The 25,957-nt window shown below is 42.2% G+C and overlaps 1 protein-coding gene across 3 annotated transcripts in view; it reads left to right on the top strand.

The window, feature by feature from the left end:
* Nucleotides 1-25,957, top strand: part of Dock5 (dedicator of cytokinesis 5) — a 180,777-nt gene that overhangs the window by 92,133 nt on the left and 62,687 nt on the right. For all 3 annotated transcript variants that reach the window (XR_012441570.1, XM_074055185.1, XM_074055186.1), the window contains exons 12-21: nt 3,504-3,646; nt 6,566-6,691; nt 12,015-12,139; nt 13,514-13,612; nt 15,235-15,307; nt 17,559-17,662; nt 18,645-18,828; nt 23,265-23,362; nt 23,599-23,688; nt 25,462-25,562. Coding sequence is in view for 2 of the 3 variants with exons in the window: in XM_074055185.1 (XP_073911286.1) it covers nt 3,504-3,646; nt 6,566-6,691; nt 12,015-12,139; nt 13,514-13,612; nt 15,235-15,307; nt 17,559-17,662; nt 18,645-18,828; nt 23,265-23,362; nt 23,599-23,688; nt 25,462-25,562 (1,143 nt within the window). In the remaining variant the exon portion in view is untranslated. The remainder of the gene's footprint in view (nt 1-3,503; nt 3,647-6,565; nt 6,692-12,014; nt 12,140-13,513; nt 13,613-15,234; nt 15,308-17,558; nt 17,663-18,644; nt 18,829-23,264; nt 23,363-23,598; nt 23,689-25,461; nt 25,563-25,957) is intronic.

Consider the following 25,957-nt stretch of genomic DNA (forward strand, 5'->3'; position numbering starts at 1 on the left):
TATTTGTGATGTTTATTAGAATAAGTGTTCTGAATATATAAAGAACTAATAAAATTAATAAAGGCATGGAAAGGAAATACACACACAAAAAAAATGGCCTATAAATTCACTGAGGATCAATGAAATAAAAACTAAAAGTTTAGTTTGGGGTTTGATCATATCTTAAAAATGTATAAGATATTGTTGACTGGGTGCAGTGGCTCAAGCCTGTAATCCCAGGTACTCAGGAGGAGGAAATCAGGAGGAACCTAGTTTGAACGTAGCCCAGGCAAAAAGTTCATTAAGACCCCATCTCAACCAGTGGGTGGTGCAGTGTTCATACTTACCATCCCAGCTATGCAAGAAACAAATAGAAAGATGGTGGTCCAGGCTGGCTTGGGCATAAAGTGAGATCCTATGTCAAAAATAACCAATACAAAAAGGACTGGTGGAGTGGCTCAAGTGCTAGAGCATCTGCCTAGCAAACGTGAGGTCCTGAGTTCAAACCGCAGAACTGCCATTTATCTTGGTGTGTATGTGTGTCCACCCAATGTTTGCGTGGATATAAGGAAAAAATGTTATTCACAGGTATACAAATTGTTACAATGCATTCAAAGCCTTAAAAAATTAGATACTACAAAGAACATACTCCATAATTAACAGTGATCATGTCAGTTGATTTAACTATTTACACTTTCACACTTTTTTTGTTTACTGTTTCCACAATAAACAAATACTAAATGGAATTGTATTTAAAATATAGAAATCCTAATCTTTCAATTTTAAGCCCAATACCTTTGGCCTCTTCTAAGTATAATAATACAAATAGCTTCTGCTATTAGGCCTTCCTCTTCTCTGCAGAGGCTGCTAGAAATTGTTTTGAAGTATACATTTATACATTTTTGAAGTATACATTACATTTACCCTGCAGCCTATGTGTGACTTTCCAAGAGTAGAGTGAGCTAAATATTTTATGCAGCTCAGTGCAGTATTAGTTACGAGATAAGTTTTATAGCTGCAAATGCTGCTAGCACACATTCACACACACAGTCACGCAGTGGGGTATGTTCTGAGAAATTCGTCATAATTTCTTCATTGTGTGCTTCACACAAACCATTGTCACTAGATATTATCTTACGGAATCCCCATCATGTATGCAGTCCCATCATTGACTGAAATATCATAATGTATATGATAATATACATAATAGATGAATAATTTTAAAAGTATACTACATAAATATTGAATTTAGTAAAGTGCTCACGTATTGGTATGTACTAAGTTTATGAATATGTTGGTAAGTAATTAAAATATATTAAATAAATGTATGAAATATACAGAGATGTGTGCATGTCCATAATCCCAGCCACTTGGGAGGCCAAGGCAGGAAGATTGCAAGTTTGAAACCAGTTAGGGCAACAGAGTGAGACCCTATCTTAAAACAAACTGTCTGTCTGTCTATCTGCTTTTGTATATATGTGTGTGTTACTTATTTAACTTTAATATCCATGAACACTGTTCCTATTATATGAGAAATCAGATTGCCTATTATTAGATGTGTACGTATTTCCTATTATCTGTGTATCTACATATTAAGAACAACATTCATGCATACAAAAGTTATCTGAAATAGATCTCTATATTTGTTTTCACCCTTGTGGTGGGCTTCCTTCTTTGGTCTTGGGCCTCCCTGCCCAATTTCTGACTCAGCAGCCGTGTGACAGCAGTGAGCCTGCTTATCCCCACCGTGGAATAAGATGGTTGTCAGGCCCGGAGCCCAGCCCTAATTTGATTACAGCTCGCTGTGCTGTCAGCAGCCACCGTGAAGTGTTCACATTGCCAGTCACAGCCTGGCCTTTCTCTGCTAAGATACATAGCAAGTGCTTTCATAACCTGCGGTAGTGTTTTATGCTCAGGGGCTTTGTGTGTGTATTCTGCTAGTCCGTCCAGGGAGAGGCATTGGAAGAAAGCCACGACTCAGATTATAGCAATCCAGTTTATAGACCCATGCTGCAGCGTGTCAGGCTACCAGGATCCCTGCAGAGAAAGCTGCCTGGCAGGCAGAGAGGACTGAAGACTCTTGTACTCACCAGGCTGGTGTATGGTTGCTGATGGGATCTTCAGGACAATGGGGCTGTGTTTGGCTCTTTGACCCGTTCAGTCCCACGAACCTGGCCTAATGTGCTTATTGGCGTGAAGCTTCCCTCCTGAGTCCCTACCATTTCAGACTTGGGTGTAGTCTGTCACCACACGGGAATCTGAAAACACCTCCCAAAGGCCCACACACATGCAGCTTGTGTACCTCCAGTGGTGGTGCTAGATGGGCGCCTCAGACGCAAACAATCCAAGGCCATCTGTATGCATTTGGGAAGCCAAGGCCTTGAGGGAGACTCCTGCAGAGCACACTGACCAGTGGAAGGGAAGCCAGGTCTCCTGCCCCTTCTGCAGTCCTCCTTCCGTTCCATGCCAGCAGCCACCTTAGAAAGGTCTTTGAGCACTGCCTCTGACTTTAGCTAACACTTGCCTACCAGTTTGTTTGTTCTTGGGTTGTTTTTTGTTTATATGCCTCAAATCATTTCCAAGATAAATTTAGTATTTAGGGTGGATTCCAATGGGACAATAAAGGAAAGACAGTATCAAGGACAAAATCACAACTATTTATTTATTTTTGCAGTCCTGGGGATTGAATTCAGGTCCTTGCACCTGCGCCTGCATATATTTTTCAGGTAGTACCTTGAGTCTTTGCCTGGGGTCAGTCTCTGACCATGATCCTCTCTTATAGCTGGGATTCCAGGTATGCACCACCCTGCTTGGCTTATTGTTGACATGAGGGTCTGGCTAACTTTTTGCATGGGCTAGCCTTAAACCACCATCCTCCCAATCTCCGCCTCCCAAGCAGCTGGGATTATAGGAGTGAGCCACCTCTCCTGGCACAACAATTTATTTTAATCATCTTTAATTGATTTAATTTTATGTTCTAAGATTGGGCAGCACTGCTTCCATAAAATAGAATAAGTGTTGCAATGAGCCAACCAGAGGAAGTTGGCTTTATAGACAGAAAAGGGCTAAAAAAGGCAGAAACAAGGAACAAACAGCAGATCAGTCATTTCAAAATTACTTTCTTTGTAAGGCAGGGGCAGGAAGACAGAGCTATAATAGGAATTATAACTGCTCAGTATCAAGTTACCTTAGTAGATACCTTTTTTGTGTCAAAAGAATTAAGGTAGGGAAAACTTCATATCATGCCAATTAGAACTCAACTGCTTGGGAAATTTGTCTGTCCCCTCTCTGTCTTGATTTCTGGGAAGGTTTGAGCCTGGTGAACTTTCAACTTGGAACTTGAGCGTGAGTGACTCCATTTTGACTTTTTGCCTGGTCTGTATTGGGAGCTTAGTCCTATAACAGTGGCCTCCCATCAGTTGTGTCTGAGAATCTGGTTGGGTTTAGTGTTGTATTTCCAAATTCTCTTTAGAGGTGAGACTGTCCCTTCTGCTTTCCTCCTCACCTCTGGTCCTCTTTCCCAGAATCGCCATGGAAACCTACATCCGGCAGAGGCAGCTCATCATGTCACCCTTGATAACATCAAATGTGATTGGGGAGAATGAGCCACTCACTTCAGTCTTGAACAAAGTGATAGCCGCAAAGGACGTCAATCACAAAGGGCAAGGTATACACCCGTGGGCTGGGCTGGGAGGGGACTTCAGAGCTGGGTCCTTGGACTCCTGCCCTTTCACTATCGCTCTCTGATACACAGCAGCTGCCTGGGGACCGCCCGCCTCAGGCATCTCACACTGAAGGGCACTGAGAATGCACCCAATAGTGGCCAGATCACAGTTGAACTTGGAAATTGTAGGAAACAAATTTTTACCCCACAAGTCTTGTCTTCTGCTTTACATTCTCAGTGTTAACTAATTAAGAAGAAAAGAGATTCGAGAATGATTACATTCTGCCCCCTGAATAAGTTTATTCGTTTTGTTTCCTGAGATCGGGAGGAAGGAGACCATAGCCATATAAATATATATGAATACACGTGAATGCAAATGAACCTGTGCTCATATAAAACGATGGGCCACTTTGCAAAGCTTTGTAGTCACCTTCAGAACCTCCGTGTGTCATTCTGTGGACGGTTCCAACTAAAAGAAGTTCTGATTGTAGAAACTCATTTTAAGTTAAAATAGTAAAGAAAAACAGTTGAAGTTTAAAATTCAGATACCAAAATGATGACTAGATTTGGATAGTTTGGAAGATCCAGTCACTTTTTTTTTTTCTAATGCCCTATACCCGTCTTCTGAAATGGAGGCAGACTAGAAATACTATTTTTTTACTATATTTAGTTTCTCATGTATTCACAATTCTGAGTAGGAAAGACGTGAGCAATAAATGATTTTGAAAAACAAGTAACTAAATATCTTTGTTTTTTTTTTAAGCTCTGCACCTAAGAATTTGATTTTAATTGAAGTGGAAAACACTTATGGCAAGCAGATTGCTGTTTATATATGAGGGTTTTTTTTCTTTTAAAATAAAACCATTAGTAGCTGTCATTTCCCTTTTTGCTGTTGGACAAAGCAATCACTTTTCAATTGGCTTTATGTTCTTCACAAATTTATTATTTATTTATTTATGTTTTTGGTGCACTGGGGTTTAACTCCCAGCCTCACGCTTGCTAGGCAGGTGCTCTTACCACTTGAGCCACTCTGCCTGCCCACAAAGTTATTGTGTGTCTGTAATATTCTGTTGCTTAAGTTTGCCACAAAAAGACAAACTTAACAGCAAATGTAGTCGACAGATCTTAACTGGCTTTATTTTCTCTTCACCAGGCAACACTTCATTCCATAAGATGGAATAAGTGTTCTGATGGACTGAGCAGGAGAGTTTTATAGACAGGAAAGGGCTGGTAAAAGCAGAAACATAAAACAGAGCCATTGGTCATCTCAGTTCTTCTCCTTGGAAGGTGAGACAGGGAGACTGACCCATAGAAAGCTGATTGGCAAACGTCAGGCCACTTCCAGTCACTTTTTATGTGAGGATTGAAGCAGAGGGAACTTGATAGTCTTGTGGATTAAGCTGACCTGTGTGGGAAGTTTGATTGTTATCTTTCCTGATTTCCTAGGAGGACAGATAACAACTTAGTTTCTTTTGGTGATGTGGACCTTCAGTGTCAGTGACTCCATTTGGATTTGTAGCCTGGTCTGTTGAGGCCCACCCAGTGCAAGACTTTAGTCTAAAACCATGGCCTCATGTAACTTTTATTTAATGAATTTAAGAAATGAAGTCTCCTAGATAAACACTTAAATGTTTTCTAATCTGATATCATTATAAATTCAAAGTACTCTGCTGTGACGATCTTTATACTAAAGCTTTTTCTGTATTTAGGACTGCCTCTTCCTCCCTCCCCCCGCCCCCCGCCCAACCCCCAAAACAATTCCCAGAAATAGGATTTCTGGACCCAGTGGTGAGAACCAGTTTAAACCAGAGTCACACATGTTACCACATTGCTTGCCATGGGTTTCTCTCACGGGCCCTGGTCACTGTGTTGGGGTGTTCACCCAGCTGAGCTCTTGCCTGTTTTGCAACTGATATTTAAAAATCTGCACCTGAGCTGGGCATAGTAGTACACAACTGTAATGTCAGCACTAAAGAGACTGAGAGGAGGATTTCAAGTTCTAGGCCAGCCAGGGCTACATAGCAAGACCCTGTTTTCTTCAGCTAAACTAAATCTGCACCTGTTCCAAAGGTGAAAGGTAGACTCAGGCATTTTCACAAAGGGTTGAGGTGGAATTATCTAATCTTTGTATGTAAGCATGAGATTCCTGAAGTTTCCTACCTCGGATTTCATGAGCCCTATAGATGATGAAATTAATAATCTTTTCTAAGATACGTTTTTTTCAATTTTTGGTTTGCTAAACATTCATAAGGTTATTATGCATGTCCTATTAATTGGTGAGGATCTTTGTTTTCTCACAATGGATGTGAGTTCATGATTTCTTGTAAGTATCTTACAATTTTGTAACTTTTTGTAGATGCCTAATTATAATTTTGTGATTTTTTTTCCTGCTTTTTTCTCTCATTTAAAAATGGTTTGTTCCCAGAGATTTAATAGCTGGATATTTATTTTTCCTTATAATTTCCTATCTTTTTTTCCTGTTTACTTTTTTATTATCTTAGAAATCTGCTTGAATGAAAACATGAGGCTAGAAATAAGTAGTAAGAAAATGATCACAGGATGTTATGAAATTAGTTTGTTCTTCACGATTGGTTAGTTCTCTTGTCATATGTTAAATTGCCATATGGAGCCACATTTAATCTCATGCGTCCGTTTCTCTTGCTGCTCGTATTACAGAACTGCAGCCTGGCAGCGTCTTTTGGTATCCCTAGGGCTAACTGCACTCTGTTTTCCTGCTAATGCAGGGTTCTGTTCATATATCTGTCAAGTTCTCAAGGAATTCCTGTGGTGATTTTGATAGGAATGTCATTAAAATTATGTTAACTGGGGGAAATTTTAAACTTTGTAGTAAGGTACCTGATTACTCTTACACAACTCATGTTTTTCTTCGGGAGTTTAACAAAAACTTTTCTTTTCTTAAAGGACTCTGGGTATCCTTGAAGCTGTTGCCAGGTGACCTCACACAGGTTCAGAAGAATTTTTCACACTTGGTTGATAGATCAACAGCAATAGCTCGGAAAATGGGCTTCCCTGAGATAATACTGCCAGGTAAGCACTTGGCTGGCTCCTGCTTGTGTTCCATTTCTTCTCACAGGACAGATGCACAAGACAGTGGCTGACCCAGAGTTGTAGCATCCTCAATAGCTACCCAGTGGGCAAGGCCAAAAAACCCTTTTAAAGTAACTTGAGATCGGCAACTCACTGCCTTCCTTTCTGTTTACACAAACCCCTCCCAAATGCTTCCCTGTACTTCTGGCCTGGGGAGCAAACCATGCCTAGCACCCTCAGTCCAGGAGATGAGTTTGCCTCCTGTGCCTGAGCCTTTTCCCGCTGTGCCATCTCAGCTCCAGGGCTCCTGCTCAGCTCTGGCTCAGGAGGCCTCTCTGCTCCATTTCCTTGGTGCCTGCTGAGCTCTGGCTCTTCCTGCTCCTAAGCTGACAAAAGGCAGACTTCCTGCAGTCTCTTGCTTTACTGTCATCCTTTTTTTTTGCAGTACTGGAGTTTGAACACAGGGCCTTATACTTGTGCCCTACCTACCCTTTTTGCTTTAGTTTTTTTTCCGGTAGGTTCTCATTTTTGCTTGGTATGGGCCTCAGACAGCAATCTTCCTACCCATCTATCTTCCCTGACTGACTTATGTATTGAGATGGAATCTTGCTAATTTTTTGCCCAGCCTGGCCTTGAACCGCCATCCTTGTGATCTCTGCCTCCTGAGTAGCTGGGATTACAGGCGTGAACTACTGTGCCAGCCCTGTTTTCATCTCTTTGCCACCATGTGTTTATGGTCTCGATAGGTTTCCTCTTGAGTTCACTGATTTCACCATTTCATTCCTAAATCTCCTTAGCAGTAAAAGAAGATTATTCCCTTAAGCCACTTTATAAATATTAACATAAACTAATTGATGTTAATAAAATTAATTAATTAAACCAATCATGCCATTTTATAAAAATTCTAGCTCAGGTAATAGAACCCTTACCTTACCTAGTGTGTGTAAGGCCCCACATTCTTGTTTGTGTTGCCCCAGCAACACAAAACCAGCAAACAAAAACCATGTGCTTTCTTGAACTGGTAGAGCATGTGAGACTCTTCAATCCTAGTATCACAAAGAGGAAGGAAAGGAGGAAGGCAGGAAGGAAGAAAGGAAAGAAGGAAGAAAGGAAGGCGGGCTGCATAGAAATTCAGGTACTTTCAAAATTATACAAGATCTTATCCTTCTTAGTCCTCCTTTGGGAAATTAGGGGACAATAATAATTTGTTTCTATACATGGTTGTCTGAATATGATAAGTATCGGGTGATTTTTGTGGAATGAATAAATAAAAGTTGTCTTAGCAAGCATGAGGCCCTGAGTTCAATCCCCAGTGTCACCAAAAAAGTAAATAAATAAATGTATCTTAATAAAAGAGAGATGATGTAATCTTTTCTCACAAAAGAAGGTAGTTCTGGGTAGCACTTGCCTGTAAACCCAGTCACTCAGGGGATAAGGTAGGAGGATTGTGGTCTGAGGTTGGCTCAGGCAAAAGCTAGAGACCCTGTCTGAAAAACAAAAGATCTGGGGCATGGCTGTTTCACCATACTACATCTTCTCAACATCCTAGGAAAAGGTTTTGCCTCTTACTCTTTGTTTTTGAGACAGGATGCTGCTCTTATAGACTAGGCTGGCTTCTTGCTTCAGCCTCCCAAGTGCTGAGATTATAGGTGTGTACCACCACTCCTGGCAATCTTATTGTTAAATAATTATTGGTAATAATCTCTAATAAATTCAGCTTTACTGTCAGGTAAGACAAGAATCTGAAAAAAATAGAGAAATTTATTCTTTTGGCAAGGTGAGTTTATCTTTAAAATCTGGCTCTAAAAAGAATATTATGATTCTTTTGTCAATGTGGCTGACATCGATGCCAGGGCTACAGTGGGCTTAAATTCATCCAGGACAAGGGTTCCCAGTGCTGACTCTCCAACACAGACGCTCAGATTGCTCCCGAGCCTGAATCCGGCATCCTGGGTGTGTGCTGAGCAGGTCTGTGAAGTGCAGGTGTGGGTGAACTCCCTCAGCCTGGAGCTCCTTCCCACCCATCTGCAGGACTCAGTCACCTCTCCCCCTATGCCTGTCCTGAGCTCACAGTCTTCACAGGCAGGTGTTTGGAAGTGACCACCTAGACCCTCTGTCCCGGGTTTTGTCCCTACCCATCCCCTCCAGCCTGTGCAGAGTGGCTGCACCTAGACTGTAATGCAGTTGCAATGTTGCTTAGTCTAATGGGTCTTTTAGCCTCGTGATCAGCAGTATTTGACACTGTCTGTCATTCCCTTTTCGAAACATTCCCCTCCCTTCTCGTTGGAACCCTGCTTCTCTTTTCTCCGCTCCCCTGGGCCACCACTCTGCCATGTTGTCCTCATCTCCTTCACCTCGGTTCCTTAGTACCTGGTCCTTGGGCCTCTCGTAACTTGCTAGGGGTACCATAAGAAAACACTACCAACCACAGACCAGGGGAGTAAAAAACAGGAATGTATCCTCACGGTTCTGGAGGCTGGAAGTCCAAGGTAAGTTGAACACAGTTGGTTTCTTCTGAGGTTTGTTTCCTTGGCTTTCAAGCAGCTGTCTCCTTGCTGTGTCTTTATAAGGTCTTACAGTGGAAGGCTCTGTGTTTGCCTGCGTCTTAATCTCTTATAAAGACATGGGGCATATTAGAAAATGACAACATTTTACTTTAATTACCCCTTGAATGTCCTGTCTCCAAATATAGTCACATTCTGAGGTCTGGGGCAGAACTTCAGCATCTGAACGGGGTAGACGCAGTCAGCCCATTGTGGGTCCTCTTGCTTTCTCACCTCTAGACTCTCTCTAGGTGACATCATCCAGCATTGGCTTCCATCTGTTAGTTCCCTTCAAATCCTGTGTTTAACCCCAAGACTGCTTTGAACTCCATGGCCCTGTAGTCAGCTGCTTCCTGCATGGGACCCTAGTGGGTTCTGTTCCCACCCCCACTGGATTGCTCTTTTCTCTCTGACCAGTCACTTCTTCCTCGGCATCCCTGTTGGGACCTCCTACTGTGCTCCTGTGCTCTGTTTTATTAGTGGGAACGTCGCCTCCATCCTTCCAGCTGCACAAACAAGAAGCCTAAAGGTCACCTTTGACATCTTGCTGTCCTCTACACCTCACACAAAATGAGAGAATAAGACCTGCCAGTTATACTTTGAAGGCCTCTCAGATCCATCCCGTTTCCATCTGCATCGGCACCGCCTTAACTGGCTTTACTGTCTCCTCCTTGTTAGCTGCCATCACTACCTGACTGGCTTCCCGACATCTGCTCTTTCTTGCTGTCTGTCCTCCTTTTTGAATGCTCTTTTGCCTGGACCATAGCTGGTTTTACCTCACTCTGCCCTTGCTAGGAGCCTTTCCTGGACTTCCATTTACACTTAAGATGAAGACAAAAATCTCACATTGAATTCTAGGCCTCAGATTTGGCTTTCATCTCACACTAGACACCTCTCACTGTCAGGACTTAAATCATGGTGACTCTTTCTCTGGGCCTTTGCACATACTACTCTTCTTTCCTGTGATATTGGTTCAATGGAAAGATTCCCCCAGCCCCCAGACAAGGCCAGGAGGTGCCCTATATGTTCACAGAGCCTGGCCTGTTCCTTCACTTCTAGTGATCATTGTGAGATAAGTTGACAGATGCTTTTCTCCCCACTGGACCACTGAACTATAAGATGTGAAGGCAAAGCTGGTGCACAGTTGCCCTCTTCTTCCAGACCCCCAGCACAGTGTTTGACACCAAGTCAGTGCCCAGTCCACTTTCTGAGTATTACTTGTCATCTGGTGAGACCTAGCTCATTCAGCCAGCTTATTGACTGCATTTTTACTATCTTCCTGTGTTGTTTAACAATGAGAACAGGTGATTTATGCCGTGTGAACATCACGGACTGTGCCTACACAAATGGAGGTGACTCAACATCAACCAGGTGGTATCACATATGGAGTCAAATGTTTCATGACTGCTCTTTGGGACAGATACTACCAGTGAAATTGTGTGTCAAGGTTTTTGGCACAAATGTCAGTTTCTCCATCAGTCTAGAGGATATCAATTGAGATTTCAAATCAACTGTGTACATGTACCCCTTTTTCTTCACACAACAGCTAAAGGCAGTGTCTTTTCCCAACAAGTGATGAAAGGGGTGCACAGCACCTCTATTTTCTTACATTGTTGGAAGGTTTTAATATTGACATTGGAAAGCTGCTTAATATCATGCATGTTTTGGAGTGATTTATATGGTACTGAGTCTTTCCATCCAGGAATTTAATATTCCTTCCATTCATTCTACATTTCTTATGTACCTCAGTAACATTTCTTTCTTTTTTGTACCTGATTTGAATTTTTTTATTTTCTGAAATGGAACCATTGTACATTGTACAAACCATACCTCCTCAGTAACATTTCAACTATATCCTTACTACGGAAGCTAAGCTATACATCAACTTAAAAAACTTCCTGCTGATCAGAAAACAGAAAAGCATTGATAAGCATCACTGCACTGCTTTAGGTAAAAGCTTTTGCAGTGTCTGTGTCATTGCATCATCCCAGCACTTTAAGAAGTAATCCATACTTTATTACAGTAATACACATAAGGCATAGCACTGAATAAACAGGTGTCTCCGTGATCGTCAAATGTGTTAAAATATCACACTCTCCAAGGTGATATTGAAAAGCAATCTGCCTGACTCAACAAAATGTTATATGTGCTTGCTCACAAAAAAAAAAAGAGAGGAAACAATATAAGACGTGCTTATAATTAGGCAACAGTTATTACTAAGTGGGGCGAAGAATTACTGTTGATAAGAGTCAGTTCTTACAAAACCTACATATCAAAAATATCTTGTGTGTAGGGAAAGATAGGATGAGGTGAGCTGAAGGGAGGCATATGAGCAAAAGATTTTTTAATTTTGGGGTTTGAACCGCTACACAGGTGCTCTACCACTTGAGCCACACTACAGCACTTTTTGCTTTCATTATTTTTCAAATAGGATCTCACATTTATGTCCTGGCCAGCCTGGATTGTGATCCTCCTACTTATGCTTCCCTACATGTCTGGGATGACAGGAGTGTACCACTGCACCCAGCTATTGATTTAGATAGGGTCTCGTGGTGTACTTTTTGCCTGGCCTGGGCCCAAATTGAAATCCTCCTACTTTCTGCCTTCCAAGTAGCTAAGATTATAGGTGTGAGCTACCACCCCCAGCCTAGCAAAAGACTTTAGTTGAATGGTAGGTAGCTCATAAGAATCAGAGCATTTCATATTTTGTCTTTTACATCTTCTTAAATCCTGGATGACTTCTCTTAGCAACACTCACAGGATTGGTTGTCACATTGCAGGAGATGTTCGGAATGATATTTATGTCACTCTGATCCATGGGGAGTTTGACAAAGGGAAAAAGAAGACGCCCAAGAACGTGGAGGTGACCATGTCTGTGTTTGATGAGGAAGGCAACCTCTTGGAGGTACATGGTATCCCCCAGAGACCCTGCTTCATGATAGGCTGCTGGTCTTAACTGCTGATGTTCTTGGTGTCAGGGTGGGGCTGGCTTTTCATAAGGAAAAAGTATGAAACCTGAGAGATTTGTGATGATCAGTCACCAGTTTTACTGACGAAGCTATTTGGACTCTTATTTTGATATTGTTCCAGTGCTGAGAAATAACTGGCCCCTGAGGATTTTAAGTGAAGCCTCAAACATCCAGGTTCTTTGTCATTTTCAAGCCATTTAGCCACTCTTAAGCTTGAGCATAATGGCAGGCGTGCCCCAAGGGCCTTCAAAGGCATATTACCTGGGCAATCAGAGCCAACAGAGGCCAGACCATGAAGGAGTCGCTGAGCTGAAGGCCCTGGGGTCAGCACTCACCGTCCTTTAGTTCTAACCATCAGGAATTCTGCAGCCCTGCATGGGGTTCTTTTGTCTGAGAAACATGGGAGTTAGAGACAGAGCCAGGAACACATCCAGGTGTCCTGACTTCCCATTCACAGTTCCTGGAACTCCAGCAGCTTTCTGTGCAGAACCAAGAAAGTCTTGATTCTGACATCAAAGAGAAAGAGAGGCAGCAGGTGGCCACTGGAATCCAAAAATCAAGCTCCTGGTTCACAGAGCTCACCGACTGGCTTTGTGCAGGGGCTGGTGGTCACAGCCAGGTGCAGCCACCTGCCGCATCCCCGAAGCTGCTATCAGCTCTGAAAGAGACAGATACCCAAACAGTTTATTATTCAAAACGGGATAAACAGAATGCCTTGGGCTGCAGGATGGGAGTGTTTTATTCATGCAATTGACAGAGCCCTTGTGTCCCACGAGTTCAAGTGCACGGCTTTTCTTTGTCAACCAAGCTTAGAAGTGCCCCATGGGGGCCTGGTTCTACTGACTACATGTTTCATTACTAGGAAAAGACATAGCCCTGAGATGGAGTGAACATGCCGTACCAAGTCCCTAAAGTAGAAAGTAGACCTAAAGGAGGATTTGTTTTCCTCAAACAGTGGTACATGTGCCCCTCGGCACTAATCCTACTCTTTGTCACCAGGCCTGTACTCCTGAGTGAGGAGGAAAGAGGAATGCAAGTGGAAAATGCATGCCTGAAGATGGAAGAGAGAACAGAGATACAGGACAGATTAAAATTCAGATGGGGTGGTGCCCTTAGTTGCCACCAGATTTATAGGGGTAGAAGTTCAGTCTTACCTGCTCTTCAGCCCCCAGACTCGATCAGCTTCCAGTAGCTAGAGTAAAGGCATGCTCTGAACCTGCTGGGAGAGGGGGGCACATCTGTGGTGTGTGGGATCCTCTTAGCCTTCAAGACAGCACTATCTTAATCTAGTTGTTTCTTTCCATCCAAAGAAAGCAATCCATCCTGGTGCTGGATACGAAGGCATTTCAGAATACAAGTCAGTAGTCTACTACCAAGTCAAGCAGCCCTGTTGGTATGAGACTGTCAAGGTGAGAATTTGCCTTATATTAGCCCAGTCATCTCTTAAACCTTGTTCAGATTCCTATCTTCCTTACCTCCAAGTCATTCTTAGCTTATCCTGCAGTTTTAGAGACATTGCCCGTGGTGTGTAACAAGAAATGCGTTAGTGGTTATAATTCTGTTTTTAATAATTTCAACACTGTCAAATAACACTCTCATTCATAAATCTGTAGAAATGTGAATAAGACTGGCTATATTGACGCAATAGGCTGCCAGGATGCTCCAAAACCACACAGAAATTTTCACACTCTGTGAGCAGTTTCCTAACATGTTTTTCTTCTTGGCCCTGAACCAAATTTTCTGGGCCTCTTTTCAATTTGAATACGAATTTTACAAATTTCAAAGAGCGTTGCAGATCAGGACTCTCCTCCTGGCCCACAGTGGCCCAGTGAAGGCACGAGCAGGTGTTGTGATGCCCTCTTCCTGATAAGCTGAGCAGGTCTCAAAGGAGTGAGCTGTCTCCCCAAGAGTCCAGAGCGTCTCCTGTCAAAGCCTGAATGGGAGCCACTTCTGAACCCCAGGCTGTGCCAGCATGGATTGTTGGAGTTGTGAGCTTTTCAGAGAAAGCTCAGAAACAAAAACATTGCACTCATGTCTCAGTTCGGATGTAGCCCGTATGCTTGAACGCCGCTGTTCATATGGATTTAAACTGTGCTTCTTAAAGCTACTTGTCTCAGGCAGTACATGCTCCTCCTCGGTAATATCTTTTTAGAAGCTTGTGTAATGTTCCATTATACAATGTTGCCATAAGTCATTTTTTTGGTAGGACTGGGATTTGAATTCACACCTCTTAGGCAGGTGCTCTACCACCTGAACCACTTCCCCCGGTCCTTTTTGATTTGGTTAGTTTTAAGATGGGGTCTTGCATCTATGCCCAGGTGAGCCTGGACTGTGATCATTCTAATTTGTGCTTCCCCACATAGCTGGGATGATAGTGTGTACCACTGTGTCCAGGCATTGGTTGAGATGGGAGCTTGCAAACTTTTTGCCCAGCCTGCCTCACATCCCAGCCTTTCTGATTTCTGACTCTCAAGTAGCTAGGTTTAATAAGTGTGAGCTACTGAGCCTGGCCAGTCTTGCCATAATTTATACCTGTGATCTGAAAGGTTCTGAGTAGACACCCTTCCCTCTGACATATTTACTGTTTAATACATGAGAAAACTTGTAGTAGCTCTATATTGATATACAGCAAAGCAACCTTCCTCAGAGATTCTTTGGGTTCGAAAAATAGCTTGGTCTGTATGAATAAAATCTTATAGCAAGGCTCACCTTGTAGGAACTCACGTGGCTGTTAAGATACTACAGTTGAGCCTAATTCTAGTTGTATGTCTCAGAAGAGCTGGGAGCAAGGATTTTGAATGTTCTCACCATAAAGAAAGGATAACAGTTTAAGGTGGTGGATGTGTCATAATCCTGTTGGATCATTACACGCCATACGCGTGAACCTAAACATACCGTGTCCCATACATATGGACAATTATTATATGCCAAATAAAAATAAATTCACTAAAACCCAACCTCATTCTTTAAATGAGCCTTGACTGCAAAGTACTGTGCATCTGTACACGATTAACTCCTCATCTCTGTGCAGGTATTCATTGCTATCGAGGACGTCACACGCTGCCACTTAAGATTCACCTTCCGACACAGGTCGTCTCAGGAATGTAAGTTTTAGGAAGGCTGTGCCATATTGCCATAAAAGTATTTGCTCTGCATAATGTGCTTTTGTGTGTTTGGAGAATGAGACACTTGAAGATTACATATCTGGGAATTTTATGTCAGAGTTCATTGGTGGGAAGAAAATCAGAATAGTGAGTCTGCTGGGCTTTTTCTACAGTGTGTTATCACTGTAGATCAGAATTTCTCCAAAACGTACTCTGGACACTGAAGTCCAATGAGATGTGAATAGATTCTGTATGATAAAAATGGGGGGGTGGTTCACAGTGAAATAGGCGTAGAAACTGCTGTATATTCACTCTGAGATAGTCACGGTATGTGTTGCCATATTGCTGAAATGTCCTGTAGCAAAACAAATCTCTTCTGAAGTTCTTATTTCTTTCATGAAGGAACTATGTCAAGTCTTAAGTCCCAGTTGATGTAGTGACTTCTCTAAACTAGGAACAGAACAGAAAAAATGATTATTTTCAAGACTGGTCACAAAATTTCCAGAAGTCACTTGTTCTCACCCAGGACTATTTAAAAGTGTAGCCCTTCATTTCAGATTGAATTTATTGAACACCATCCACCTTGTGGAGAATCTGCACCCATCTTCCCATTTACTTCATTACCTCTAGGTGATTCATAATAGTTAATGCCATGCAAATGCTGTGTTTTTACTCCATATTGTTTAGAAAATCTCCTTTTCAGCACAGATATACCTATCGTAGGCCTGACTGCATAGCACACAGCAGCAGTAACTTAAGATTTTCAGTGTAGGGTTGGCTTAATCCAGACAGAGAGAGCTGGCCATAGTAAGCTGATGATTATTGAAGTGTTGGTTTGTACTGACAATTATGTGAAGCCCTCTTCAGGCACTGCCTTCACATCTACAGTGATCTAAAGAGATGCGTCTGCTTTGTTCAGTAAAGAAACTACGGCACCCAGAGGCAAGGCAATAAGTATCATAGCTGGAGCAGGTCCCGGTGATCTGGTTGTCCATAGGTGGAGCAGGTTGCAAGGGGGAGGATTCCTTTCTACTATGCTATGGAAGAGCCAGAAGAGTGGATTTTTGTTTTGGGGTATTTGTTCATAACAGCTTTAGTCGTAATATCCCAAAATTGTAATATCCCAAGTGATCACCAACAGTAAAATGGATAAACAGGTTGTGAAATAATCTTGCAGTGGATTACTATTCAGAAGACCCTAAAGCCATGCCTGTAATGAGAACAAGCCACAAGTCACTCAGCCAGAGAAGTCTAGTGGTGAAGTAGTGGGCCCAAGAGGTGGCCCAACCCTCCACCTCTTTGTGAGGCTTTACCTTCCTCCCCAGATGCTACAGGACACACACCTGCTCTTCATGCTGGGAAGGAATAAATAGACAGAAATCTCAGGCAGTGTCATAAAACCCTGGAGGATAATAAATACCTCACTGTACCTGTTTCAGAGTAGCAGCGATTGAGATATGTCATTAAAGGGTTTCTGTTTGTTTTTTATTTTTCTGTTCTGGAGGTTGAACCCAAGGCCCCATGTGTGTTAAGTGAGCACTCTCCCACTGAGGTATAATCCCCGCCTTTTAAAATTTCATTTTGAGACAGGGTCTCACTAAGTTACCAAGACTGGCCTCAAACTGCAATCTTCCTGCCTCAGTCTCCCAAGTAATTAGAATTACAGGTATGCACCACCACACCTGACTTGATTAAAGGGTTTGAAACAGGTTGGTTGCTGTAAGTGAATTTGATTTGGGGACTCTGCCTCTGGCTGCAGTATTGAGCCAGTGTTATGTGCAGGAGGACCAAAGACAGAGAGACCAGTTAGGAAGAGCTTGTACAGTAAAGAGAGGTGGTGAGGATATTCTGCCTTCTTGCAGGAACAGAGGGGATAGAGAGAGAAAACTGCATTTTTTTTGGTGGGGGGCAGGTTGATACTGCGGTTTGAACTCAGGGCTTCACACTTGCTAGGAAGGTGCTCTACCACTTGAGCCATGCTCCAGCCAACAGTGCACTTCTGATTTGGATGATTCCATGGATACTGATCTCTTATTAGGGAATGTAGGAAGAGGTCCATACCAGGCGATTTCAGTCCGGGGGCCTGTCACATACACAGGCTTGCTGTACCTTGTTGACTTGTATTTATTGCAGTATGGTTATAGTATGGTTACCCATCACATCCCAAAGCAAATGTGCATTTAACCATCCCAGTGTCATCACTTCCTGGTGTTCTTCTGCACTGCTCAGACACCTATTTCTGTCTTTTCAGCCAGAGATAAATCAGAGCGAGCTTTCGGGGTGGCCTTCGTGAAACTGATGAACCCGGACGGCACTACCTTGCAGGATGGGAGGCATGATTTGGTGGTGTATAAGGTGGGGCCAGCAGAATGAGGTGGCTGGGAAAGTATTCCTCCCTTTGTACTTGGTATTTAAAGCTCTTTTCAGATCAACGAGTGCAAATATCAGAAATCTGAAGAGTTGCATTTGTTTCCCTTACAATCAGACACCTAGAGAGCTTAGGTCATGCCTGCTACAGGGTTTTCCTTTCCTCTCTGGAGTGAGTCACATTACTGTTGAGTCTTTGAAGAGCATCTGCCACTCATGTGGAGGGTGTGCCATGGCTCTGAGTAGCAAAGGGGTAGCTTCTTCACTCCGCTCTGCGTCATCCTGCGTGGCACAGGCAGTGCCCGGTTGGGCCTGATCAGAGTGTGATAGTTATGGTAGGATGTGATTTTCATATCACCATAAACCAGATGCTGTTTCTGTGCTATCAGGCCTTGCTTCCTTTCCTGGCAGTTTGGTCCCCATTTTTCCCTTCTAACACTTGCTGAGCTGCCAGGTCTACTGAGATTTTAAGTATCACATTGATGCCAGATCATCTCATTCATTCAACAATATGGCAGCGGGGAGGAAGGCCCAATTGGCAGCTCTTCTGAGTGGTGTCTCCTGGATGAATATTTTCCTTAACAGCTCTTTAGTCTGTAAATGGTTTTGGAAGTCTCGGCTAGTTATTTCTTTCTCTGTCTACCCAATAAATATAAATGTGACCATTCACAGGTTCAAGAGAATGAAATCCAAACTTACTCTGTGATATATTTATTTACTTCTGGCAGGGACTGGGATAGTCTCATTTCTAGCTCACAACTCCATTTTTATTCTGTGATGTAATTATTTCTGAACTCAAACCCTGCAGAAAGCTTGTCACAATGTCTGAGTCGAAGGGGATCATGAGTAAAATATAATGAAGCCACTTGACTCCCACTGGCAGTGTCCTGCTCACCTGATAGAGTATGTTTTACTTGTGTGTGACAGATGTCGCCTGTCACCTGGTGTTCCTAACATTCTTCCTCTTCAGGGTGATAACAAGAAAATGGAAGATGCTAAATTCTACCTGACCCTGCCTGGGACCAAGGTGGAGATGGAAGAAAAAGAGCTCCTAGCATCCAAAAACATGGTGCCCTTCAATTCCAGCAAGGACAGTACGAAGGACAGTTTTCAGATTGCCACCCTTATTTGCTCCACAAAACTCACCCAGAACGGTAAGTGTGGGGCCCATATTGACACAGAGGAGCTTCTGCTTGGATCCCCCAGGTGCCCTGGTTAGACTCAGCAGTCTGGGTCATCTGAGGTGGGATGCTGCAGAGAGGTGAGCTCTCTGCTCTTCCAGTGATGTTCTAGTGTGTTGATCAAATCACAAAGCTTATCCTGAGGTTTCCTTGTCCATCTTGAAGGTAGTGAAAAGCATCTTAATACTTCTTAATATCATAAAACACATAAATGTATTCACTGACAGAGGCTGTAAAATTCAAAGCTCTTACATTTTCTTCCTTCAAGGCAGCAAAGAATTCCAGTAATGTGTTCCTTATAGTACAGGGAACAAAAGAAGTAGGTAATAAGGGAATAATCAGTCTCTTGTCCAAACAGGTATGGCAGAGAGCAGGGGTTCCTGTTAGAGTTCCTCTTTCCTGCATATTTCTTCCCTTGCTCATTTTTTTCCAAGAAGTCTGGAATTTCCCTAAAATCAGCTGAATAGTTCAAATGGGGCTCCATTTTGTTTTTCCTTCAAATCTCTGATAACAGTTTTAACCTCTTGTATATAATGTGGCAATTGAGAGCAACAGCAGCTTCTTGTTCATTTAATATACTTTGTGTAGAAAGGGTCTTGCTGAATATAGTGGGCCGAGAATTTGCTGCCCAGAGGACTGCCTCAAATTCTGTATCCCTATAGGGGATCAAACCCCTTGGCCTTGGGGATTTGTGTAAGGTGTACCTGGTATGAGCTTGGCTTTATGGAAGTGCAAAGGTAAAACAAGCAGTGTAGATACAAGGTACACTGAAGGATCAATCAGATCTTGGTTGATCTTCAGAAGGGTTCAGGACTGGGTTTATTTTTAGCAGTCATGACTGGCTAGAGAATAAAGGTGGTGTTTCATATTGGACAAGTGGCTAGACCCAGCAGAGTAAACTTCAGAGCTGAGCCATATGGGAAAGTAAAACTTAGCCAGAAAACTTGCTGAGTTTCATAGATAACATGACAAATACCGTACCAGTCACATATCCTGGATATATGGGTAACATTAATATAATACACTGCTAATAGGGACTCAGAGGTACAGCATCTGTGGAAGATGACTTTGACCCCTGGAAATTGCACTTTAGTGGCTTGAGAGATGTGCACAAAGACTTATATATGAGGCAGTTTCCCTCTATTAGAAAGGGGACATACTGGAAACAACCCACATGTCTAATAGTTGGGATAAGTTTAGATTTTATAGTGTAATTAAATGAGATATATGCAGCTGCTAAAGATTGAATTTCAGAACACAGCCAAGGACATAGCAAACTGTAACACTGTGCACACGATCCCATTTTGACTTTATATGTGGAGTCACTTTGGATCCCAAATACCTGGGTTCAATTCCCAGGTATGACATTTACTGGCTGTTTCATCTTGGGCAGTGACTTTACCTGTGGGACTTGGTGTCCTCATCTTCTAAATGACAGTGAAAATAGTACAGGTTGAGTATCCCTTATCTGAAATACTTGGTACCAGAAGTATTTCAGAATTTGGAATTTTTTTTCAGCTTTTGGAATATTTGTATGCACATGGGATATTTTAGGGATAAGACTCAATTCTACACATGAAATTTGTTTCTTTTTTGTTTGTTTCTCTCATTTGAAATTCACACATCTGTTAGCTATCATCGTCATCATTATATCTACACAGAAAAAGACTAAGAGAAATAGCTTCTTAGGATCCCAGTACTCTAGAGACTGGGACAAGAAGATCTCAAGTTTGAGGGCAGACTGGGCTACACAATGACTCCATCTCAAGAAAGAAAGAAAAGAAAAAGAAAAAAAAAACCCTCAAAAAATTTGAATAATTCTTTGAGGATATTGGTAATTGAACTCAGGACCTTACACTTGTTGGCAGGCATGCTGTCACTTGAGCCACTTCCCCATCCTGGATAACTTATTTTTTAAACTCTTTTGGTGTTTTCCACATTTGTAATTATGAAATGTCACAGTGTTGTTTTTTAAAGTATGGTAGTAGACTGTACCTAACAATAATGTGCCTGACTATCAGAAAATACTCAAGAAAGGTGTTAACTGAACATCAGGTAGATTATGCTTTCCTGATTAGAGTTCAAAAAGAACAAAGGAAACAAGGGATAAAAGTTTATAAAATTAACTTCGAATAAAAAGCAAAAGGAATTTGCATGATGACCATATTGTTGTATTGTTCCCTAAGCCAGAACTGCAGGGGAGTTTGTTGACAGGTAGCAGTCCTCAATGTAAACACCTGATACCTCCTTCACCCCTTCTCCTCGATGTTCTAAACATGTGGCCTTGATATGGTATATTAGCCATGTGTAGATTGTAAAATTTAAGTTAATTAAAACAAAAAGATGGAGGGATCAAGGAAATATTGGTCAGAGGATACAAAACTTCAGCAAGACAGTTCACAAGATCTATTTAGATCATTGACTATAGGAAATAATATATTGTATGCTTAAAAATTGGCTACAAGTAGATTGTAGGTGTTCCTGCCACAAAAAGATACAAAGTATTGTATATGTTAATGAACTTGATTTACCCATTCTGCAGTGAGGACGTATGTCAAAACATTATGTTTTGTGCAGTACAGATAGAATTTTTGTCAATTTAAATTTTTAAAAATTTAAGTTATGAATCAGTGGTTTAGTGGCACTGGTCACATTTCCAGTGTGCAGTGTCATGAAGCTGGTGACCAGATAGCACAGTCCCTATTTCTGCCGTCACAGAACGGCTCGTCAGACATTGTACGCTTTGCTTTGTTGTCATCCCCATTCCTGGTGTTTATATTTCAGAAATACTGATCTCAGCATTCAAAGGAAAGGTCTTATGGAATATCTGATCCCAAAAGTCTACAAAGACAAGCCCCACCTGAGTTAGAAGGGTATGGAAGGAGAGGGGAGTAGGGAAGATGGAGACTCTGCAGAGGCATGTGAGCAAACAGGGTGTTCTTTCTAAGGGGTTCTTTGCATTCCCTTTTCTCCTGATTCAGTGGAAATTATGAAGAACCAATTAAGCTTACTCTGAGAAAGAAAAAGCTGATGAACAGTAATGAGCTGTCAGCTCTGGGGGTGGTTACTGGACAGAAGACAGCAGTCCTCACACCAGTGCAGGCTCCACGCATTCTTACTGAGGACCCTGACTCAGGCTGATGGTCAGCAGCCCTTTTTCATTGACTGATTGCATTAGTTTTTAAAGACTAGAACAGGCTCATTTGTTGGGATCATTTGTTGCTTGGTTCAGATGGAGGCTGAGTATAGATTTCTGTTCCAGGAAAGGGAGAGGGGAGCTCAGGTCCCTGCAGTGTCAGGCCTGGTTCCAGGTGATGCACACTCAGTGTCTCCTTTTCATCTCCAACACCCTGGGATTTACAGACACTGAGAGTGCCAGTCACCGTCAATTTATTATCGATCAGGTAATTGAATCTTAAAATGGGAAAATATTCTTGAGCTTCTAAGTAATGAGTGTGGACTTTGAAAACAAGTATTTATGGCTCCAATGCTAATGGGTTTTCTTCATATTTCCTTTTTTTTTTTAATTATGTGGTCCCTTTTTCTACCCTAAAAAGTAATCGCTACCCTAAATTTTGGGATTGTTATTCCCTTTATTTTTTTATAGTTTTGCCATGTTTGTATCCTTAAGAATGTATGTGTTATTTCGTTTCACATATTTCTTGCTTCATGTAAATGTAATCATTCCATGTGAATTGCTTATTTCTTTATTTCTATGAAGAACTCTGGGGATGGTAGAATGGCTTTTGGAATCAGATAAAGCTTTAAATTCCATTCCTACCTCCCCTCAGCAGTTGTGTGACCTAACACAAATAATTTAATGTTATAAAATCTCAAGTTTCCTCATCTAAAACAATGGAAGAATGAAATCTCTGCAGTGTGGTCGTGATGGTGAGGTGAATTAATGCACATATGTGTATTGCTCTTTCCCTCTGAATTCTCCCAGACATAGATGGTGCCTTTTTTTTTTTTGGCAGTACTGGGGCTTGAACTCAAGTCCTACACCTTGAGCCACTCCACCAGCCCGTTTTGTGTTAGGTACTTTCAAGATAGGGTTTCAAGCACACTTGGCCGGGCTGGCTTTGAACCGAGATCCCCCTGATCTCTGCCTCCAGTGGTGTGAGCCACTGGTGCCTGGCTGTGAGTACTTTTTAAGAATCTGATATCATTACTAGATAAATGTGAATTCTAGTGGGAGGTTGTTTTATGTTCTTGTGCATTAGTAGTTATTTTTTTTTCTTTGAAGAATGGAAGAGATCACATGTTTTCTCTGGCTTAAATGAGAGAGTAAATTGGAGAACATAGGAGGTACTCCTCAGACACTTCTCTTTGCTGTTGAGTTCTGTAGCCATGTCTTAAAATGGTCTGGATTTCTCCTTCTAATCATGGCTTGTGGTTCTTCTTCCCAGTTGACCTGCTAGGCTTGTTAAATTGGCGTTCCAACTCCCAGAACATTAAACACAACCTAAAGAAGCTAATGGAGGTGGATGGAGGAGAGATTGTGAAGGTATGTCTGCATCTTCATAGCTGGGAATATTCCTACTGTGTCATTAGTTCAGTGTTTTCAATTAAACCAACCACAGTAAATATGAGACTTGTTATCTATATGGCTAAGTACGTGTGCCAATGTTTTATAAAATGATATTTTTAAACCAATTCTGTGGGAACCTAATTGTTCCTGAATTTCTGCAGTGTGGAGTCCAGCGAAAGTGCCAAAGTAACTTCCGTTTTTCTTGTCTTCAGTTTTTGCAAGACACACTAGATGCTCTTTTTAACATAATGATGGAAATGTCTGACAATGAAACGTATGACTTCCTGGTGTTTGATGCACTGGTAAGCAGTTCAACCTGTTAACTAGTGTTCTTACAGCTGTGTAGTTTTCAGTATTTCACTGTTGTAAGTGATTGCTATGAATATCCTCCTGCATAATTATTTGTATTCGTGTCTGATTATTTCTTTAGGCTAAATTCCCAGAAGTATTAGAAACAAATGACTTATATTCCAGCCCCTATTTCTTTTTTTTCTGTTAGAGCTCACTTTTTTCCACATGGAAAAATGAGGGGCTTCAGTACGTTAGAGACCACTAAACACTTTGACTCACTTTCCCGTTGTTCATTTCAAACCTAGGAGGTGCCCTTAACAAAGGTTATTTCTTGGTGTGGATGTGGTGCCCTTAACTGCTTTTGCAAGGGAGGCAGATTCACAAGTCAGAGATGAATCTTAGTGCCTTTAGTTACTACATGCAACCTAGGAGAGAGTTGAATTTGTCACAGAGTAATTTTTTTAAATTTTTATTTTTGGTGGTACTGGTGTTTGAACTGTGGGCTTCATGCTTGCTAGGCAGATGTGGTGATGCTTGAGCCTCGTCTCCAACTCTTTTTTGCTCTGGTTACTTTTGAGATGGGTTCTTGGTTTTTGTTACTCAGACTGGCCTGAACTGCCATCCTCCTATTTATGCTTCCCATAGTAGCTGGGATGACTGGCATGCTCCAACACACCCAGCTTTTTCTGTTGAGATGAGGTCTTGTGAACTTTTCCCTCTGGCTGAGATGGAATCTTGATCCTCATGATCTCCACATCTGAATAGGTAGGATTTCAGGCTTAAGCCACTGGTGCCTGGCTAACACCAAGTACCTAAACGTATAGCCCATTCTAAGAACTGAAATCAAAATAGGGATTAATGATGATCAGAATCTGGGAAAGCAGAGGCAGTAGAGGGGAAGCTTAGCACACTCAAGCCAGGCCTGGCTTCCTCATTGGTGGCTGGACGTTCAGAGCAAGACTTTACCTTCATGGTGCAGTTGAGGAGAAGGTGGATTGCAGCTGTGACTCATTTGTCAGCTCAGAGAAACTGGAAGTTCAATTAGTGGTCAGGGCATGAAAACTCAGATGAAGAGAGGAAGTCACCTGGCTAAGATGAACCCCATCAAGTTCATCTCTCTTTGCTGGGAAACATACTATGGTTAGGCATACCATGGAACCAGCTCTGGAGCCAGATCCCTGCGGGACACTGTAGCTGGCCATGGGTGTGTATAGAAGTGCCAAGTATTTCTGCCTTTGCACACCTTTATCTTATGTAAGCGCAGTGTGGTTATTCGTACATTACATACCCAGTAGCCAATAATAAGTAACATACAAGGCGGGAATTGGGAGACCAAACTTTGGTGAGGTTCAAATAATTGCAGGCTCTGACATTCACACAAAGGAGAAAAATGTCATGGGATGCTTCATTAGCTATCACCATGGTGAGAGTTTATATTTCCCATGGAAAGCCCCTATCAGTGTCCTCTTCTTCCTGCCCCATTTTCCTCCCTGACTTATGTCACCTGTGCACTGATTCTGTTTGAGACAGTAGCTCCTTGAGGCTGTGGGTGCTGGCTTGTATTGGTTTATCTGTAATCGTTATTCCTTGACCTCGAGCACAATCATTTCTTTCTCTTCATGTAAAATAGATGTAAACCCTAAGACTTGACCTAGCTCTGGAATGGTAGAGTAGAAATGCCACACAAATGATGAAGAGAAAAAAGATACCCAGTTGTTAAAATCCAGCTGTGGCCAGTGCCTGGGCTGTGCAGTGCTGCTATCGATACTGTCCTCCTTTGGCAGGTATTTATCATTTCCCTGATAGGAGACCTCAAGTTCCAGCATTTTCATCCTGTACTTGAGACCTACATTTACAAGCACTTCAGTGCCACTCTGGCATATGTGTAAGTATAACTCAAGGGGACAATGTGATGGTGAGTTGTTGGGCTTGTACTCCTTGGGCTGGATGTTTGAGAAATGAGAGTACCCCACATGCAGTAAATGTACCCGTGAGTGCAGGACTTGGTTCTAAGTATCCTGGTAGAAAGAGGGAACCGTCTGACTGTTCTACCCCTGGAGAAGGTGTCAGGTTCAGGCCCTTCCTTCTGGATAAGGCTGTGTTTCTTCAACAATCCAGAACATACAGTGAGGATTTGAAGCTAGTTAGGAGCAGAATCTAGGACAGGTGACCAAACTCAGAATCTTAGGAATTGAATGTCAGTGAGATGGACATGAGGCAGAGACCAAGAGAGTCAAGTAGTGAATCCAGTGAGACCAAGTCTGTCAGAAAACAGGTCAT

This window comes from Castor canadensis, chromosome 14 (genome assembly GCF_047511655.1).
Source record: "Castor canadensis chromosome 14, mCasCan1.hap1v2, whole genome shotgun sequence".
Taxonomy (NCBI): Eukaryota; Metazoa; Chordata; class Mammalia; order Rodentia; family Castoridae; genus Castor; species Castor canadensis.